We start from the raw sequence: 16,986 nt of genomic DNA on the forward strand, positions 1-16,986 counted from the left end.
ACTGGCTCATTCTTGCAGTGCATATAGCACTGTAATGGGACTGAGAGTCTCAAAAGTGTGGTTTCTTTCTATTGTAAAAATTTCTGTATTTTACTCTATAGCAGACAGCAACCTGGCCCTTACTGCACTTATTTGGGAGTCTCCATAGTCCATTAGGCTTGCCAAATGTCTCACTTCTTGTTTTACCAGCTCATCCAGAGACTTGCATGAAGAACAATATAGTATATTTGTTACTTGGTTTGATCCATATCTCCTATGAAGTTACTGTCCGGAGAATGCATCCCTCTGAATTATTCCCAAGACTGTACAGCCTTATTTTCAGGGCTAATGCATGGCTGGCTTCCTTTCAGATACCCTGATTTGGAAGAAAAGGCTAGATTTCTTTATTCTGCACACAGATCTCTCAATCCTGTAGCTAAACCCAAAAAAGTCTCAAAACTATAACTTAAAGGGGTTGATCTGTAAATTTTCTTAACTGTGAGGCTGCAGGCAGTTCAGAATAAGGAAGACCAGCTATATTAAATTTTTTTCTTGAACAGATGTTTGTACTGTTGCAAGTACTATCAAAGTAGAATTTCAGAGCTGCTTCAGCCTATGAGCAGTATAATGGAATTTATTGTATTTACTGAACGCTCTAGCAGGTCACATAGCAGCAGAACAATAGGTAATTTTGAAGACTTAAATTAAAACAGACTGGGTTCCTCGCATCTGACAGACTTTTTGTCTTATTATCAGAACTACAGTGCTGTTGACAAGAGTTAGGAAATACTTTTTCATTTTTCAGAATTGCAGATATTTTGTACCTCATGATTTGTAAGCATAATTATATGCTTATTTCAGGAGGAGATGCTGACATCGCGTACATGGAGTGGTATAAACCCTTGGTGTGGTTCTGGATCCTTGTTGGCCTTGCCTACTTTGCTGCCGTTCTGAGTATGATTGGAGACTGGTTAAGAGTCCTGTCCAGGAAGACACAAGAAGAGGTATGATCAGTAATTTCTCAGCAGTTTGTCATTTTACAAGAGAGATTTAAGGGCCTGTTTCCTGCTTGTCTAAATAAGGATGCTGCTCTTCATGACCAATGCTAAATATGTCCTGTGGTTTACTGTCTGCCTTTGGTATACAGTTATCTCTGATCTTTAGCGCCTTCACAAAGGGAGAGAAAAAAGCCACGGAAGCAACCAAGGCTGTAACACCTCTATCAGTACTCAAAAATACACCGAACACATCAGTAGGATTGCAATTATGGAATGAGATGCCAGCCTTTACTCTGAAACTAGTTACGAAATCGTACTAAAAATTTCAGTGTTCTCACCTTAAAAATTAGGAGATTTTCCTGTCTTTTCTTATGCCAGGGAATGTGGTTCTGAATAGAAGTTTAGATTCAGGTCCCTTACTGTGTACTCTGTTTTTAAAAGTTGAAGAAACTGAGTAGTCAACATCAAGGAGAGCATGACTAAATTCACTCAGAACATGCCCTCCCTGACTCAAAGAGGATGCTGCTCTATTTCCTATTTTTCTATTTTTCTCTTTCTATTTTCCACACTCAAATAAGTGCGGAAAATAAAAAGGCAATTGGCATGCCTCTAGAGCTGAAGCCTGTGGCGGATGATGTTAGTAATACAATTCCAAATTTTAAGCAACCCTGCTTTTCTAGGACAGTTTACTTGGCAGGATTAACCAAGTAGCAAAATTTGGCAGGGAGGTAGTGCTGTTTCTAATTTTTGTAGGCATCTGCGCCACACAAGGCCTGGTGCATCCCCCATGCATCTCCATTAATAAAGGAGACTTCAGAGAGCATGGCTGTTCCGTTGATCAGCAGGCACCTACAGGGAGGAATCTGGTCTCCCACACAGGTGCCTTCTGTCACAGTGCTAAATGGACACCTGCGCATCTGGCCTGCAGAAAAAAAGATAACTCCTTGTGGATTATTGGATTCAAAAACTTGAGTTCAGGCTGCAGCAGCACAAACAACTCATTGACCATGGTGGGGTCCTGCAGACACTGTACTCCTAAATCTGTTCTTTAGCTGAACTTTGAGAAAGGCTTGCTTTAACTGAAATATTTCTTGGTCATTTATCTTGATTTTTCTCATTTTGGAAGGCATATTTATTGAGTACAGCCATTGCTTGGTGCTTTATTCTTAGCCATTATTCCAGCCTCCAGTGCAAAGGAGTAAAACAGAGAAAGACAGTGGGACATTCAAGGATATGCTCATAGTGCCCATACAGAATGTGTGTTGAAAACTCCTCCAGATGGCTTGACAGTGTGGTGTTTGGACGGTTGTGCAATGGAAATGTCCACTGAAGACAGCTACATTTGTCCCTGAAAATGAGCCCTAGACTGAGGGAGTCAGAGGGCCACTTGAAATTAGCTAATGGATATTAAACATTAACTGCTCTGTAACCCTGTGGCTCTGAACAGAACCTTCAGTGGGACTAAACATCTGCATCCATGGGCAATACAGGAAAACACGCTCCTGTACTGCTGCACTGGTTGTTGTGTTGTTCTGAAGTGTATTGGTTTAACTGTGTGTGATTAACTTTGCCCACTTTTGACCATCTACTGCTGACATTATGAGTCAGGAATTTCGTTCTTAATCAAGAATGGATTAGCATGAACATGTCCCACAATGTAACACAGCAATAAAATGTGTGGGATGGTAAAGTGACACAGGCAGATGAGTTCTATGTCACAAAAGCCATCAGTTGGTGTGTTTAGAGTTTGCCCAGTGTAAGCCCTTTACTACTGAAGCTTGGGACCAGATGGATGCAGTGGAGATGGGACCTCTTCCCAGTTTCATGCCAGAGAAGAAAGTGCTTGTGTTACTGTTCTACAGAAAAGATTTTGCTTTTTTTTTTTTAATTAATTTCTCTTTCCTCATGTTGTGAAGGTTGGAGAAATAAAAGCCCACGCAGCAGAGTGGAAAGCAAACGTGACGGCCGAGTTCAGAGAGACACGGCGGCGGCTCAGTGTGGAGATCCACGACAAGCTGCAGCGCGCAGCCACCATCCGGAGCATGGAGCGCCGGCGCCTGGGCCTGGAGCAGCGGGCGCACTCCTTGGACATGCTCTCTCCGGAGAAGCGCTCCGTCTTTGCAACCTTGGAGACAGGACGCTTCAAGGCCTCCTCTCAGGAAAGCATCAACAACAGGCCCAACAACCTGCGCCTGAAAGGGTCAGATAAGCTCAACAAGCACGGCCAGGGGGCATCTGAGGACAACATCATCAACAAATTTGGATCGTCCGCTAAAATGACAAAAAGGAAAAACAAAGACGTCAAAAAGGCCATGCCTGAGGATATGCACAAAATTTATGAGACCTTCAGAAACTATTCTGATAGAATACTGGATGAAGAAAAAAAGGAAGAGGAGACTGAGAAGATGTGTAATTCCAAGAATACTTCTAGCACTGCAGTTCTGACCGACTGTATCCAGCAGCACTCAGACCTGGAAAATGGAGTGATTCCCAATGAAGCCAAAGAAAGGAAGCAGAAAAACAAAGTGGTACTTTAAGACAGAAGTTAAATGTAAAAGATGTTTGACTTGAACTAACAATGTTGGTGTTTTTATATACATATATATTGAGACACGTGCCTTATACAGACTCCTTATTCAGTCTGAATTATATAGCATCCAAGAATATTTCACTGTGCCATAAAGACTCAAGCTTGCTCTGCCAAAACAAATCAGGAACACAGCACTGCAGAATGGCAACAGAAAGCTACGCACATGGAAATTTCAGCCTGTATAAGATTACCAGGGCAAGACACAAAGGAAGGGCTTGGACCATGGCAGTATCACCAGAGGGCTCCTACCATGGTGTGATATTAGACAAAAGGCAGCTATGCAAGAAGGGCCTATGAAAGGGATGAAAAACAATGTATCTTTGTAATGGAGTATGCATCCATAAAGCCTTTCCCTGGTGATTAAAAAAAGGAGAAATAATTGGAGTGAACTAGACACTTTCAGTAAGGCTTAGTTTACGTTTTGGCACGTGATCCAAGCTAGATTTTTTTTTCCTATACTGGAGTCAGATGCATTACCTTTCTAAATGCCAAAAGAATGTCCATGGACACAGCTAGCAGCTGAATGCTGGTTGGAAAATCAACATAGACATAAGTAAGGGTTGGATTGCTCTTTTCAGTAAAAAAAAAAAAAAAAGAAAAGAAAAAAAAAGAAAAAGCAAAAACAAAACAAAAAAACTCTGTGGGTATTTATCTTAAGCAATGAAAAAAAACAAAAAAAGGAAAGAGACAAATGGATTTTTTTTTTGTGTAGGAAAATAAAATGTAAAGTCACAGCAAGAAAGTGCATATGAAGAAAATAAAGCATTTCATGTTATGTTGTTTAAAAGAAGAGAAACATCAATTTAATGATATTTGGCTAAAAGTATAAAACAGTGGGCCAAGGTTTTTTTATTTTTAAGAATTTCTCATTCACACTTTTCACCACTGAAAAAGCCCCTTCTATTTTAATGCTGTAAGACTATAAGGACAGAAGGGAAGCTGTAGCTTTTGCATGTCAGCAAACTGCTGTTCTCTAGCTGAATCTGAATTTTTAAAAATAGACATAAAAGCATATATGTGATTCAAATGAGGGCCAGGGCTACCATAGAATCTCAGGGCTCTCTGTTCCCTTTTGCTGGGTTTGGTTTAGACATAAGCTGCTGTCATAGTCTCAGAAAAAAAAAAAGAAAAAAGAAAAAACAAAAAAGAAATTTAGGAAAAAAATATTGTGGTAATCTTTTAAGTGCTTATAGCTTTAAGTGCCATTAATGCTGTCATATTTTTTAACTTTTTAAACAAGTATTTTGAATTATTCGGTTCATTTTCTTTCAAGTACAATCTTTGTTGGAAACTTGCTATCTCTTTTCTTGATAAGAACTAAACATGAGCTCTCTGCATTTCTAGACTAAAGTGAAATGTAACTAAACTGTGGGCATTTTTAAAAATCTTTTGTGCTATCTGGGCATATGGATATGAAAAATAGAATTGTGTTTTCAAAGAAAATGCTGCAAAATAATTAATGGGAATTGCAAAACATACTAAATTTTTATAATGTCAGCCTGTGGGCTACTGGGTGGGCCATTGCAGATAGAAGACTATGCATGCTGGAAATGAGATACACATGATTGTACCAGCAATGCTTTCCCTGAGCTTTCACAAAATCCTAAATACTCTTGCAATTCAAACTGTAGGCTTATAGGTAAGGTAAGCATGGATGTTGATTGCAGAGACTCATGCAAGCTAGTCAAACATGCAGACATCCACAGGTCATGCAGGCACAGACTTTTGGAATTGCATGCTGATGTCTACACACACAAAAGTGCATGTATGATTCTCTGATACTTTCTGAGATTTTATGCACAATAAGACAACTCAAAATCAAACTGGCCACCAGAATTCAAGATTGCCATGGCTATGAATGGAAGCATGGCACTGTGTATGCAAATTTTGAATATACATATTTGCATATCTAATAACTCTGCTGAATTTGCAGGAGGGAGCCAAATCCCGCTAGTGCAGAGGAGGAAAGAAGTTTTTAGTTTGTTCTGCTGGTTACTTCTCTTGAAATTTCTTATCATATTTCTAATTTCATTATCTGTCTGAAAATCAAGGAAGAAAAAGCAATGTTTGAAAAATTTCAGGTCATTTGGTATTTCTCTAACTCAATAAGATCCAAGAGAAATTGAATTCTACCTACTTCACCAGTGACTCTCTTAAGGTGCAGGGCTGCACTCTGGCTTCACCTTACCAGAGACAGGGCAGTAAGCTCAGACCCTGGAGAAGGTTCCACTTAACTCAAGAGCTGCCCTGGCTTCTGGAGACCTTTGTGGCAGACAGCCCTGTGCTTGGTTTCACAAACATGGGGGCTGGTGATCATCCCAGGATCCCATGCTTCTCAAGCCCCAGGCAGACACCAGCAAGGTGCAGGTGTCCTCGAGCCCTGGAGCTCTTTAATCCACCTGTTACTGCTGGTTTTTGGCAGGCCTTGAGTTCCACATATGAGCAAATGTTCTGAAGTCTTATCCATGAGCATCACTAATTCTGTAGTGTCAGGATGGATGAAGCATATCTGGATGTGGCAAGGCTGTACAGATCTGGTGTTTTATTGGTAAGAGGTTAGGAGTGAAAGCTACAGTTTAGATTTGTGTTTGAGTTTCAGAAAAGGTTCAGAAGTGCTGAGATGTACAATTCGGGTCTGAGAACTGCAGTAATTCCTTGTTACATCATCCTGTGCTTTGCATCTATGAAGGATCTGGCACCCAAAAACATCTCATCTGACTCTGAAAGCATTCAATCCATTCAGTTTTGCAAATAATTCTCCTTGGTTACCAAATGCCAAGATCAATATCATGCATGCAGTGTTATCTGTTCTTCAGATGACTTCTTCTCACAAGAAATGCTTGCCTGCTCTGTGTAGTCACACAGACATCTGTAAGGATATGGGAGATGCACTCCCCATATATGAAATATAAAGTTTAGCCATTGCCGGGGCATTTCTTCTGATTAAGGTCAGGGAAAGTAAAGTCTGTCTAGTAGGAATTGTCTGTGTGAACAGGGAATTGGATAACAGGCAAATCACAGAAAACAAATCAACATGGAAAAGTGAGGAGGCAAAATTTGTTGGGCAAACTCAGAACTGTTTGTTCTGATGCAAGAGAAGGACAATGACATCTTGGCATAATTTTAATCTTAACTTTCTGAGTTGTCAATCTGTCCCCTGTCCATATTCTAGGTGATGGTGTGTGAATCATTCTAGTTTCTGTTTGGCCATGCCATGCAGGAGCCCCTGGCTGACATTTTATCAGCTGTTTCTTCAACATCCCCTGGTTTGGGATATAATTGTTCAGGGACAAAAGGTGATGCTCAATAAACTCTCAGTGAGATACTGAGCAGAGCATTTGATGACCTTTTATATGAAAACAAAATGCTCTCTTTCATTCCTCTCCATTTCTGTGTCTGTGAAACTTGCTGAGAAAGTTGCCAGGCTATGACAGGAGTAAATATTTTTTTGCTAGATGGTTGTCTATTAAATACCTCAATTTACATAATTTTTATTATAATGTGGGAAGTGCAAATGGTGTATTTCATAGGGGGCCAGACAGAAACATCTTGACACCTAAGATGACATTTTAATGCGCTAAATTGCTTTTCCCCTTTCAAAGGTCGTCCCTGGTTTTAATTGTCTGCAACAGCTTGAGAGAGAATCTCAGTTCAAACATCAAATGTTTTTATGGCTAAAATTCTCATCTTCTGGCACTTAGTAACACCTATAAAAAACTTGTAATGTTATTTCTAGTGAGGCTATTCCACCATTATAGAAATTTTTTAGCAAAAGTAGTCTGAACCATATCCAAAACTTCTTTCTCTAAATTAGGCCCTTTCCCAGCAGCCTGAAAATAAGGCTGAGTTACTGAAGGGTGAGTTACTGACTTTAGCTCTCTGATCCTGCCCTGAGCATAACATGACTTGACATGGGAATTGGGACCTGAAAGAACAAGGAAACATGGATTTTCTGTAGCTGCAGCCCTCACACACAGAGGATGACTCAGCTGCTGTATCCCTATAGCTTTCAGCTCTACAGTCCCACTTTCCACGGCTTTGTGCAGAAGAATTCTGCTACAGCACTTTGGGGATCCTTCTGAACCACTAACCATCATAAGCATTGCTGAACTTGTGCAGCTACTGGTTTTCAAAAGATTTGTAATTTCATTAGCACTTAATAGGGAACATTATTTCTAATAAATCCTAGAAATAATAGTAAATAAAATACAATAATCCCCCCCCACCAGTGATTTATATTCATGGAACCTGATTTGGATTGTGGCCATGAAATTATAAATCATCTGAGCTTCTGCTGCCTGGCTTTAGGATGTCGCTAGTACCAGTCTGCTTCCTCCAAACCCATTAATGGACTATGCCAGAGACTTTCTGCAAAAATCTCTAACCCATAATAAATGAAATTATGTCTGAGTTCAGGTTATTAAAACCTTGTCCTTAAAAGCCCTTCATTGAAGTATTTGTATTTATGCTGTACATGGGCTGTTTGTTTGCCATCTTTGGTTTTCTCAGGGGTTTATTTGTGTTGTCAGGTTGCATGATGTCTGCTACTCTCACTTATCCCATCGTCCACTAGAAAAAAATTACAGGTAAAGACCAAGCATCATGTTATGTTGTGTACTAACCTAGAGCAGGAAGTCTCCTACTAAACAGATATGAATTTGAAAGGTGACTGTTTGAGTCCTTCCTGTACATTTACTTGTTCTGAGCTATGTTTTGTCTAATCTAGGCCAAAATCTGCCCCTATAACTGTGCAGTAAAGTGAAGCTGCCTTGTTATTTTTAAGCTTTTTATAGCAAAGGCCTGCTGTTATAATTCATCTCTACTGTGCAATTTATACTTACTGGAATGGCATTATATCAATACTAAACACAAATAAGCTGAGCTTCAGAAGCAATTCCCTAGACATTTAAATATCAATGAAAACACAAGGCAAATCAACACAAATCTGTGGAAGTCAAAAAAAGGCTTGTAGATTAATGTATGAAATGGTTGGCTAAAATGTATCACCAAAAAAATGTAGATCTGAAAATTCCTTTGGGTTGCTGAAATTTTCCCAAGGTCCCCATCTCCTTTACTATCAGTAACAGTTACTCTCCTTAATACCATTGCTAAACTGGACTGTGTTTTTTCCTCCTGCCGCTGCAGTTCATAGCATTGTTAGTCTCTGTTGACTTGTGCTGTTGAAATCATGGAGGAAGCAGTTGCAAAAGCTAATTTGGAGTTGTCCTGATGCAGCCAGTGCATAATCTGTGAGCTGGATCATGCTGGGGCGGGAAGGTCACCCTAAAGGCAAGCCTTATCCACCACACTGGTGAGTTCTTAGGAACCAGCTGAAGAACGGCCCCATGCTAGCACCCCTCTCGTGGCTCACATAACCGGCTCTTGCACACAGATTTACTGGTGATGCCTCCTCGCTCCATGCAAACCTCTCTGGTTGCAGGTCACATCTGAGCTAAGTCTTATCGGCAGGAAATGACCGGGCTGCTGCTTTGGGGGGAAGTGAACATTTCTACAGCATTTAGCCTTTTGAGGCAAATAGGATCTGCTTTCCCTTGATGATCTTCAGAGCAAAGCAAAGGCAGGTGATACTTGGCATGTGAGAATACTTTCGTCTCCCAAATACATTCTATCCCCAAAGTCCTTTTTATTGTGAGAGCTGGATGTTCTCAAGAGGAAAGCTTATGGTGCCTGCTGTGAGATGTAAGCTGAACATATCAGCTTTCAGCCTACCATTCAGCAGTTTCTCAGATCCTGGATTCATATAGTAACTTCAATTAGAAAAAAAGCAGATTTTGTGTCTAGATCATATCTTCCCAACAATTTAAATTTATTCAGGGCAGTTTATCAATGTAGTTTTAGTGTGATTCTTTTCCAAGTTCTAATAGAACTCGATCCAGATCTTGGACAGTGCTGAGAAACCACTATTAGTAATTTTCAACTTTGTATTTAAAAAAGAAGTTTCTTAAAATTTGGGGAAACATTTTTTGGGATGCTGTTCTAAAATTTTTTCGTGATCAACTTCAAATTGTATTATAAACAATCAGCGAAACCACTATCTACTTTCTTGTCTCTGTCCCTCTTTCACTCTTTCTGTAAGATTCAATGGTGCTTTAGGAAGGCAATCTCAGAAAAATGAAAATTTCAGAAATGTTATTACCAGAGTGCAGAGCAGAATGTGCTTGTACCAACTTGATAAGTTTTGCTGCTATTGTCTTTATTTTATGATGTAATGTTTTGAAAGATTAAAAAAAATTGGAACAAAGACCATCCAGATGAAAACATTTTCCTTGTTTTTTTTTCTTCTCTTTCTGTTGTCTTATCATCCAGCAATGGGAGAGGAACTGTAATAAATCTCCTTTTTATTGTATCTCTAGAAAACAGTGCATGCTGGTAATATCACTTTTGCTGGAACTTTGAGCTTGTTTCTGCCCCTTCTACCTTTTCTCCTTGGTTGATGATCCAGATTCCCATATTTTCTGGGTGTTTAATTTGGGAAGCCATGGTGCTGGACTGGTTGCAAAAGAGAGACACAAATTTCCAGCCACACTTCTGTTCATACTTAGCCATTTCTGCATTTAGTGACCAGTCAATAGGGAAGCTCAAATCAGAACTTTGGGGAGGCTCTGTCTGTCTTTCCTAGTTTCTTTACACAGAAATTACTTGCTAGAATGACTGGAAGAAGTTATGGATGGAGAAATGAGGTGAAGCTTTGTGGCCTTGGGAAGCACAGACAAGGTGGGGGTTGTCTTTTACTGTGAATTTTTTGTCTTCTTGCAGCTTCTTTAATGTCTGTGTTGACTATTTTCTATGTTGGGCCTCAGATTCCGTCACTGTCTTGTTTTTCCTTTAGCTTGGGAAATTGCAACACAGGCCAGTCCACTCAGAGCGTGCAAACTCTCGAGTTATGGCTCCTTTTGTCAGCAAATTGGGGTGATAAAAATTCCAGTAATCATGGTTCATAGTTCTGCATAATGTGTATAGAGATCCCTCATGGCTGAGCCTTTGTTTGACTTTGAGAAAAAAAAACCCAACCCAACAAACCTGTGGATTGAGCAGAACAATTTCCCTTGTATTTGTACTACTTTTTATATGCTGTTTGTTCTACTCAGTCCATAGTGATTCTTGCTACTTGTTATGTATTAACTGTGCAAGTCAATACATACTTCTCCAAAGGCCACCTCCATCTTCAAAATTCTCTCTCTCTTCCCTTATGAGTGTCTTAATTGGATTTACTTTAGCTACTCTGTATCACTCTTACTTTTCATGAAAAAATGGTTATTTGCGTTTTCAAGTTTATGCACATTCTGCCTGTTCACTTGGTTTCCAGGTCCAGACTTTATCAAGCTACAGCTGTTTTCTCTGACTTTGTAACCTGTTGCCTGGGATATAGAGATGGTACTTAAGTTTCTGGAGTCCTCCAGCAAACTGACCTATTGAGCAAACTGACCCAAGTCACTTTTCCAGGAGGTAATCGAGAAAGACAAAGAAAAGAAGAAGAAACCTCAACAAGCCAGCAAAAACCAAAGAGTGGACATATGACAAATTGTGAAATACCCTTTTTTTTTTCCTCCAAAATCTGTATGCAGGATGCTGAGGGTTGCAGTAAGATTCTTGCTGAAAAATGATTTTCTCATTACAGTCTGCTGTTTTGCATAATACCAACTATTTTTGAAACAATTTTTACGTGGTAGAAAACCAACTAAAGTTGCTTTAAAAACAATAAATTAGTATATAATAATAAAGTAACATAGTAAAAGTGAATAGTTCAGGAAGGAGTATCTCACAGAGATTTCACAGCACATTTTTTGGCCTGGCACTTGTCACTGCTTTCTAGCAAAGCTTTAGATCATTTCCACAGGGCACCCTGGAGACTTTCCCTGCTGTAGGAGACTGCCTCTGGGTCATCCCTTCCTTTCATTCTGGCACAAGGTGCTGATGTTTTTCTTGATGGAGAACTCTTTTGACAGTGCCATTTCTGAAGCAGAGCAATTTAAATGTCATTACCAAACCCAATTTAAACAGGATGGATGGACACCACTGGTTTGACTTGAAGCAATTAGCTAAATGGACCTGTGCCACTATTACCCTCTAAGCACAATTATCTGACTGGAAAGAATAAAGCTGTAAATTAAGATTGTATTACATTTCAAAGCATGTGGTCCCTGTGAATCTTGGTTGTGCATATGAAGAACTTGCTTCCCCCTTGCATGAATATCTGGCAGAAAAGGAGACACCAAAATTTCCACAAAGGACAGAGGCTGGGCCTGCACATCTCTTCTTCCTACAAGGGTTTGTGGGAAAAAAAAACCCCAGTGAGTTCCAGGGCATAAACTGGGAACATTGTGATTGAAAATGAAACAAAACAGCACATAAACTGAGGCTGTTTTGCAAAGAGTCATTAAATACAGACAGGAACCTCATGAGATCATTTTTATTATGTCAAATGACAGACCTGAGAGTGACTTTTAAGATCTCTGCAGGAAAAACAGGAGCCCTGGCAATCATTGTCACATCTGTTGAAGTGTGGAGAGGCTGGAGCAGGGCTAATCAATAACTGCTCCACAGTGAATAGAGCAGCAGGTGTTTGAGGGATTAAGCACAAATGAATGATGACTGTGTGTTTTGTAACAAGGGAGATAATAGGCACAATCTGAGTAACAACAAGATTTCAGGTGTGCCTTGGGTGCCAAAAGATACAAGTTGTGCTGTCAGGTTTACATGAAAGTGTTTGATCCTCCAAACATGGGTGTCTGTAAAACAACAGCCTACTCAAGTGTTTAGCCCAGACTCTATCCTAGAGCAGGTCCATCCTTTGGGGAATTCATGCTGCACTGTGAAGCCAGTTATAGTCTGTCATTTCCATTTCTCAGTCTGATGTAGCTCAATTTGGCAAACTAAACATATATTGTCAAGCTAAGAAAGAAAAAAAAAACAACTAAATACAAAATAGCAACAAATATCCCCTTAAAGGCTGCAATTGTCATTTTGCCCCCTTGGATTCCTTCAGCTGCCTGCTGAGAATGATTTATAACAGCATTTATAATGTTGTTTAGAAACAGCCAGTCTTGCTGTCTGAAGAAGGGCGTATGACTGCATTTCTTATAAGAAGGAAAAGAGGAAGAATCTTGGAAATCTGGGCTTGTCTTAAACTGGAAAATAAAATTTTTACTATCACATCCTGCAACGATGATTTCCTTTTTAGCAGGAAGTTATTTTATATTTCACAGCTTAACAAGAGCTTTAAATGAATAATTTCATTCCTCTTTTTGATTGCTTAAGTTTCCTGCCTTGCTAAGCCCTCACTAATCTATGAAAACAGGTGGCTTCCTCTCCGTAGAATGGACCTCCCTTCCCCAGGCTGAGTACTAATAAATTAGCCCTGCCCACTTGCAATCCTGTATGAAGCAATCCGAGCTCGTTAGCTCTTATTTGGCAGTTCCCAAATAAGACAATTTAATGCAACAGCAAAGCAGTTCAGGCTGTGCTTGCCAATTTCTCTTGCCCATCATTAGTCACACATCCCTCCCTGGGTTTCTGATTCCTGCTTGTCTGCTCCTCACTAACACCTGTGGTAAGGGACTTGCCTGCAGTAATTTTAATCTGAGTTCTCTGTAAGGGGGTGGCTGATGTATATTTTTTCATGTGTAAGGTCAAGATGTGAAGGCCAAGAAAAAGGAGGTACTTTCTGTAAATATAATAGTGACCATCATATTTGTGGTCCTCAGGCTCTTTGTCTTAAGCAATGACCATATCTCCTATGTGGATCTCTGTGTATTGGTCTAGGCACACCCATCTGCCATTAACATGTATAGTACAGTTCCATTAAGCATACAGATGGTGGGGAAATGGGTACACTGGGCTGCTATCAGGTGCTGAAAGAAGTTCCAAAGAAAGAAAGTGTTACATATCAAACCTTGTAGCTCAATAAGAGGAAATAGTTAAGTCTTTTCCTCTCTGTGTCTGGTGGTATTGCTCTGTTATTCAATCAGTTTGTTGGTCAGTCTGTACAAAGAATTAAAAGGAGACCTACAGGTACTTATGGGACCCAAAAAGGGACTTTGTTTTACAGTGCTGTGTGGTTTGGAAAGGAGAACTGTCTTATAGGGAGAAAGCTCCTCTTTCGTGAGAGGAGGTTTTCCTGTCCATTAATGTAATCACCAATAACTTGCATTGCAACCAATGTGTATCTGGAGGGCAGAAATCAGAAAATGTTGGCTGAAATGCCAGCCTGTCAAGCCGCAAATCCAGATGTGTCACGGTCCTTGGGCCAGGCAAAAATGTGAACTTGTCACCAGCTGTGGGGATACTGCAGGGCCAGCTTTAAATGAGGAGTACTGCAGAGTAGGCAGAAGTGGGCTTTCTTCTGCTGTGGTCAGGGCCCTTCTTTGGCATCTCTGGTCCATTTAGGGACAGAAGTACTCACTTTGTTTCTGAGTATTTTAACAACCATAACAGTAAAGTCTTACCTTTTCTTTCCATTATAACAAAAATTCTGTTGTATCATGATGGGTACTAGGAGCAGTTTTCCAGAGAAACAAACTCTGCTAAATAATAAGATTTGTTTTTTAAAAATTTATTTTAGGAAAGTAAAATAGGAATGGATTGGATTAAGGAATATTATGTTTGGATCAGGCTTGAAATAGGGATTTGATCAAACATTAGAGGCAAAATTGCCCAAGGCTAGCAAAATACTATGACAAACCTGGGCTAAGGACAGACTGGAAAAGAGATGAAATCTTGGTAAAACTGGAGCTCAGAATTACTGATCTTTCAGTTCAAAGATAACCTCTGCAAGACAAAAAAGTAAAAAAACCACCATTTGTGGGTCAAACCAAATTGAAGTAATATCTTCTCAGTAGAATACAAAAACAGTAAAAAATATCCAGTCAAATTCAATTGGAATTAATTATCTTTTCAATCTGAAAGCAAATGTCACATTTCCATTTAAAATGAACTTTTCTCTGAAAGTTAGAGGAGCCATATATTACTTCAAAGGAAAAAAAAAGGCTTATGAAGGAAAAAAATCCTTTTTTTTCTTTCAGATGAATAACCAACATATAATTCAACTGAATTTGGTTTGTCAACCCAAATGAGAACTCAGATGGTTTAGCCAGCCGGAGGCATATATGGCTCAAGTAGGAGTAGCTGGTTCTTTCCTGTTGTACACTAAATCTCTGGGCAGCTCTGAAGCCTGCTCTCACCAGTGTGCCTTGAATACAATCACTAAATCACTAGAAAAAACAAGCTCATATTTTGGAAACATAGACTTTTCCCACTAGGAGTTTAATGTAAGGAACCAATTTTCAATTGAGCAGCCAATGCTAAGGTTAGGGCATGTACAAACTCTTGATAATTTAAATTATTTTGGTAGCATAGTAAGTGCTATCTGCGTATTAATTTAAATACTAGACAGAGGATGTTTTCTTCCTTGAGGCTCTTGTTTCAGCTTCATATTTAATGTATTGTGTTGTATTTTTAAAGTCACAAAATTTACATGAAGCATTAGGAAGATAGGAGAATATGAAGCGCAGAAAAAAATTGTAGTGTTGTGATGATTAGTATTTACTCACCTTTTTTTCCCCAGAGGAACACTTCCTTGCCAGATCTCATGTGCTAGGAAGTAACAATTAATTGTTGTCAAAATACCTAGTAACTATCCTTATTCCAACTTCATAGCATAGGACATGAATTAGATAATTCAGGTTGCACAGAAGCCTGTGTCCCAGCAAGGGTTTTAACTCTAACTTGTTCCTATGTGCTCCAGTAGCTGACCAGCCATGCTTTCTTGACTATACCATGGCTCAGGTACAGCTTTCCTATAAATAAACTGCTGGATTAAGCTCTGAGAGAATTCCATGTACTTTTTTGTTTAAGTTAATTGCTAAATTGTAGTCCGGCTTTCACAAAACTGCTAGATGCCAGAGACTGTCTATGCACCTTAATTCCTCCTCTTATGTCTGTTTTATGGGACAATCTTTGATTTACATCACCTCATACTTGTCATGGGGTTTCTGTCTCATGCCACGTGTTCTGATGAGTTATGGAGTACTTTGTCTGTTCCTTCATGTTCACCACATCAACCCTAGCCTTATTTACTGAAAGATTTTCCGCCCACACTCTTTGGATTGATCCTTTCTCATGTGCTTTGCAGCAGTGTTAATCATGAGTGCATCAGGAATGATTCAGAAGCACTGACTACCCTTAAGGGGTGATGCAGGGGGAAAGGCAGTGCTATTCCTCCACTCAGAGGGTAGCATGAAGGACAAAAAGTGCCTTTCCACTAACACCATGGTTCAGTCTGAGGAGTTTGGAACCTGAGATCTTAGTATAGTACTATGTAGCAACTTGGGATATAACAGCTCCAGGGGTAAATGTCCAGAAAATGAGGATGAAACAGATCCTGGTCACCTTAAAAAATCTTGGTTATTTGGCTTTTACAGCATTTCTAAGGAGAGAAAGGAGAAAGAATGAAGTTTTCTACTGTGGCATTTAATTTCCCAAATTGAGACCTTGTCTAGTTTCTGTATCAGAGTTTTTGAAGACATACCACATCCTGGAAGGATACAAGTGCTTTCATTAAAGTCTGTGCAAAATACTTGAGGAATGGCACTTGTGACTTACTCTTCATTCGACACAGAAGCTGGTATTAGGTAAGGCTTCAAGAATGTTTGCTATTACAGCAACAATCTTTCAGATGCCAAAGAGGTTACTGGATTTGTCCTGAAGTTCTTTCTGAGTTCTGAAAAGATCATCAGATAAAAAGCCTTGCATATCTTAACCCATATTGGAGCAATGGCAAAAGAGGAATGTCAGTGCATGAAGATATGAGTCCATCTGTAAAAAGGAAATACAGCATAGAGAGTAAAGAAAAACAGTAGCATAATGCAAGTATTTCCCTGGTAAGAGAGTGAACTTTTGGTGATGTAGTATGAACAGCCAGCCTTTCTGTGCCTTGGGGTATTGCTTACTGCTGCTTTGTTTTCAAGCTGTGGAGAAAAGTCAAAGGTACATAGATAAGACCATGGATGTTTCAGAAAATATTTCATGCGTGCAGTTCAATTTAAATCCTTTTATGAGACCTTAAATTTGCAGAAGTTAGTACATGGAATACAAAAATCTCCACAAACATATAGTATTTTGTAGTTAATCAAAAGAAAAGAGCAATTTTCCAGTTGAAGCATTCTAGAAAGTCATGGGGTTCTGGGTTTCTAAAAGGGCATTAAAGGGAGCACTTACATGCATCTGTGACAATTAGATTCAGAAATAGCACAGTTTGCACTCCTCTTGCTTCAGTCACAATTTTTATTTTGGCTTTGCAACTACAAGACACCATACTTTGGGGTTTTTGTTCATCTTAAATATTTCATAATTTGCTAATGGATTTTGGGTAACTCTTTGATCAAGGATGGAAGCAACGGC

The 16,986-nt window shown here is 39.4% G+C and overlaps 1 protein-coding gene across 1 annotated transcript in view; it reads left to right on the plus strand.

Moving 5' to 3' along the window:
* KCNK10 (potassium two pore domain channel subfamily K member 10) overlaps positions 1 to 9,848 on the plus strand; it is a 56,969-nt gene extending 47,121 nt beyond the window's left edge. The window contains exons 8-9 of the mRNA XM_031065011.1: positions 841 to 983; positions 2,894 to 9,848. Coding sequence (XP_030920871.1) covers positions 841 to 983; positions 2,894 to 3,514 — 764 coding nt within the window. The 3' untranslated portion in view covers positions 3,515 to 9,848. The remainder of the gene's footprint in view (positions 1 to 840; positions 984 to 2,893) is intronic.
* The last annotated feature ends 7,138 nt before the right edge of the window (positions 9,849 to 16,986 follow it).

Source organism: Geospiza fortis, unplaced genomic scaffold (genome assembly GCF_000277835.1).
Source record: "Geospiza fortis unplaced genomic scaffold, GeoFor_1.0 scaffold54, whole genome shotgun sequence".
Taxonomy (NCBI): Eukaryota; Metazoa; Chordata; class Aves; order Passeriformes; family Thraupidae; genus Geospiza; species Geospiza fortis.